At 39.4% G+C, this 3,828-nt stretch overlaps 1 protein-coding gene across 1 annotated transcript; it reads right to left on the reverse strand.

The window, feature by feature from the left end:
* Positions 1-361: 361 nt before the first annotated feature.
* On the reverse strand, positions 362-2,766 carry LOC104266125 (deleted in azoospermia-like). Its single transcript, XM_018816821.2, has 7 exons — positions 2,651-2,766; positions 2,433-2,487; positions 1,894-1,972; positions 1,452-1,579; positions 843-1,057; positions 529-645; positions 362-473 (listed from the first exon to the last, which is right to left on the reverse strand). The coding sequence occupies exons 1-7, from the start codon at positions 2,698-2,700 to the stop codon at positions 362-364; spliced, it is 756 nt and encodes a 251-aa protein (XP_018672366.2). The 5' UTR covers positions 2,701-2,766.
* Between the last annotated feature and the right edge of the window lie 1,062 nt (positions 2,767-3,828).

Consider the following 3,828-nt stretch of genomic DNA (forward strand, 5'->3'; position numbering starts at 1 on the left):
GCATTGAAATATATGACTTTGAAATAAAATGTAGCGGTTGAGGGTGCTCCGAGCACAAATATTTAATATATATAATTATCTAAATTTAACTTAATGCATAAAGATTGAATTTTGCGTTGTGTAACTTTAACAGCTGGCCAGCTGGCATAATGTGTATGCGCCTGGATTGTTTCCTGTAACCCATGTATAACAATGCTTCTTTATATACAATGCTGAGAGACTTTGCCCTGTAACAATGCTGAGAGACTTTGCCTTGCTGTATAATGTGTATAATGTTTCCTCGTGTATAACGCTTCTTCTCGCCTTGGGAGTTCTCGCCTTTGAGTTATCTCCTTTATAAGCCCTGCCCTGTACTGTACAGCTAGGCAGTGTGAGCCTGGACCAGCCAGTTGGAGGCCGGAGAGTATCGTGACGTCGTTGTTGTTTTGTCGTTGTAACCCGAACTGTTTTGTTGAATAAACTGAGTTTTGAACCTGGACATGTTATGGAGTCGGACTGTGGGCTAACGTCTTATCACTTGACGCCCACCTATCGCTTGACGCCCACAAAGTATCACTTGACGCCCACTTATCACTTGACGCCCACAAAAACATGATAACCTTCTTATTGGCAATTTGAACCTCAAACCTTTCGAAGATTCCTTGGCTTTGGGAGAAGTTCAAGTTTGATTAAGCATGCGCTAAGATATACAAACTGGCTGCTTCGTAAAACTTCGGAATTATGTTTTTACAAGGTTCAATTAAGAAAGCCGCAAATTGCGAGTCGTTTTTGTAATTCTTGTCTAACACGATAAGTTCAAAATCAAAAAAAAGTTTAAAATAAAAGAAATGTAACAGACTAACAGAACGCCGTACACTACAGTGGATTTCAGCGCTAAACACAGCATCACGAAAACACAGATATTCGTTGTTGTATAATATATTAGATACTGACGTACCGGTGTGGGCCATGGTAGATGAACCGTGCCGTAAGCTTGGCCACTACATGGCGCTGGTGAGTAGGCGTACCCGGGATAATGTGTTGCCATTGGTTGGTAATTCATCACATGACTATATGGCTGGAAAATATGGGGTTAAAGGACTTGACAGTGAGCATGAGGTCATAGGCGCCAAACCTGGGGTGGCAGGGTTATATACGGAGCAGTTTTTTGCACTGCATTAATCAGTAAACATTACAAAACAACTAATAAGTTAGATTTGTTTCACAGAATTGTGTGTCTAACTATCCCTGCCTCCCCTGTGTTAAATTTGGCGCCTATTCTTATGCATGAATGGATGAAATTTATTTCGTCTCTTCTGTCACAAAAACGAAGAACGGGAGAGTTTAAAAAATTGAAAAGACAGATAGTAACGGTAAAACAACAGTTGTTAAAACACTCCTATTATTAAAACATCAAAAATAATTTTTTGGAATAAAAGCGTGACCGTTCCACAGTGATAATATGTGTTCACCTGTGCTTGTTGTAGAGGGGCGATGACTGGACTTTGTGCAAAGTAAGTTATTCCATTACTGTTGGTGAACGATGCGTAACCAGCCGGATGCATTACCCAACTACCAGGTGGACCAGGTACGTGGATGTCTGTCAAGATGATGGCATTGAATATGTTATATATAAATAATATAGTGGGGTAAGATAATTATATAAGCGAAAACAATATCCATCTTACTGTACAGTTAGCATACAGTAGGTTGGGGTAAGATGGATACAGCTAGAACATTATTATTATCCCACATTTCCCAATCCTGGTTTATATAGCTAACAAAGAAGTTCTTTGTAAAGATACGATTAAATAATTCTGTAAATATTTTTCGTTTACTCATAAATGGAACGATAAAAGTCACTAAAAACATGGACCATCTTACCCCGCCCTAATATACATAAAGTAACATCACCTTTGGGAAAACAAATCTGTTGTTTTCTGATTGCTTGTCCGATGTTCAATTTCTTCCCATTTAAGTATAAACAATCTTCCTGTGAAGTAATGTAATTAATTCAATTTAAATTGTTTATCCTTACCACGTATGTAACTTATTCATCCTCGCATGGGGAGGGAAACCACTCGACAGTCGTTATAGCACGGGTGTTTTGTTTCATACACCTCGTGCCCAATTAAAAGTTACCACGTTTGTAACTTATTTGTCCTCGCATGACGAGGCAACGACAGTACAGTCGTTATAACACGTGTGTTCTGTTTCATACACCTCAGGCTGGCTTACGAGTTACCGCGTATGTAACATTTAATTTGTACTTGTAGGTAAATGTTTATGTGTATGTCTGACAATTTAGACATTAGTGACCACTGGGTTGAAGCAAATGCTGCAAAGTGTTTCGCCCAAGGACACCCACAATAGCAGCAGCATCGAGCCTTGAACCCCTAAGCTCTAGGCTAGAGACAAAATCAATTCACTTCACAGCACGTATAAAACAATACCTGATCCCTGACTCTGTCGGCTTCTTCCGATGTCTCAAAAGTAACGAATCCGTACCTGTGTTGGTTGAGTGGAAATTATTCGTTATATTCGTTATATTTGTAATGCATGGGTGGCGTTTACACTACAGTGTAGCTTGCCTCAGGGTAAAAAACACAAACAAAGAAATATCTACACTGTTATTTATCACATTAAAATTTAAAGGTATTAAACAAATTACCCCTTTGAAACATCAGCTCTGTCCCGTATAATCTTCGTGTCTTTAACCATCCCATAGTTGCAGAAAAACTTTTGCAAGTCTTCTTCCTTTGTCTGTAATGTTAATGTTTAAATTATACGGCAAATGTAACTTGTTTATCCCCACGTGGAGGAAAAAGAGGAGTCGTTATGACACGGGTGCTCTGTTTCATACACCTCATGCGCCCATGCCCGCTTACAAGTTGCCACGTATGTAACTTATTTATCCTCGATGGCGGGCAACGTTGTTATGACATAGGTGTTCCGTTTCATACACCTCGTGCCCGGTTACAAGTTACCACGTGTGTAACTTTATGGGTAATTTTTAGAGCCCGACCGATATTGCTTTTTTCAAACCGATACCGATACCGATATTTTGTAAATTTCAGTTGCCGATAACCGATATTTTAATGCACCTAAAAAACTTGACTAATTAAAACGGAAAAATCTGATATAGCTAATAAAAATCAACTAACAGGCTTAATTATTATTATTAATTAGTTATTAGTAAACTTGTAATTACTTAATTGGTTAATTTGTAATTGCCGATAATCGGTAAATCCCCAAAAATGCAGCCGATATATCGGCTAACCGATAATCGGTCGTGCTCTAGTAATTTTTCTGTTTGCTTGGAATTTGGTCAACTCATTAGTAACCACTGCCCACTGGGTTGGAGGCCTTGGCAATTGCTGTTAAGTGCCTTGCACAAGGACACGCAAACGTATACTGGGACCAGGGGAGGTCAGAATAATTACGCACGACCAGGTTGCAAGCAGGGGTCTGTTTTGCTGTCATGATCCCCCTTCTGCATACACGCAAGTCGCACACACACGCGTTGCACTCAATTTTACACTACTTCTCTTGGAATTGGAATATTTTTTGGTTCAATTTACTTCACTTGTCCTATTACAACGGACATACAACCGTAACTATCATATATGACGTTTTATAATAACAAATTTGGAGGAATATGCCCATTGCCCAACCAACCACGAAATCGAAACACCGTGTATGAGCGTCGTCTTTTTATGCTCTGTGCCGGCGTAGGAAATAAAGGAAGCACGCATGTGGTAGCATACATTCCACACCTAACAAACGAAGCAATCGTTGTGAATTTATTCTCGCGAAAAAATGACATAATGAAACTCCGGTTCTCGTGCG

This window comes from Ciona intestinalis, unplaced genomic scaffold (assembly GCF_000224145.3).
Source record: "Ciona intestinalis unplaced genomic scaffold, KH HT000898.1, whole genome shotgun sequence".
In the NCBI taxonomy this organism is placed as follows: Eukaryota; Metazoa; Chordata; class Ascidiacea; order Phlebobranchia; family Cionidae; genus Ciona; species Ciona intestinalis.

Excerpts from the sequence above, each read along its gene's own strand:
- LOC104266125 (XM_018816821.2), bottom strand. The coding sequence starts at position 2,700 with ATGGTTAAAGACACGAAGATTATACGGGACAGAGCTGATGTTTCAAAG. Across the intron at positions 1,973-2,432 it reads CCGACAGAGTCAGGGATCAG|GAAGATTGTTTATACTTAAA; the intron begins GTATTGTTTTAT and ends ATTACTTCACAG. Across the intron at positions 474-528 it reads TTGTGGGCGTCAAGCGATAG|GTTCAAAACTCAGTTTATTC; the intron begins GTGGGCGTCAAG and ends TAACATGTCCAG.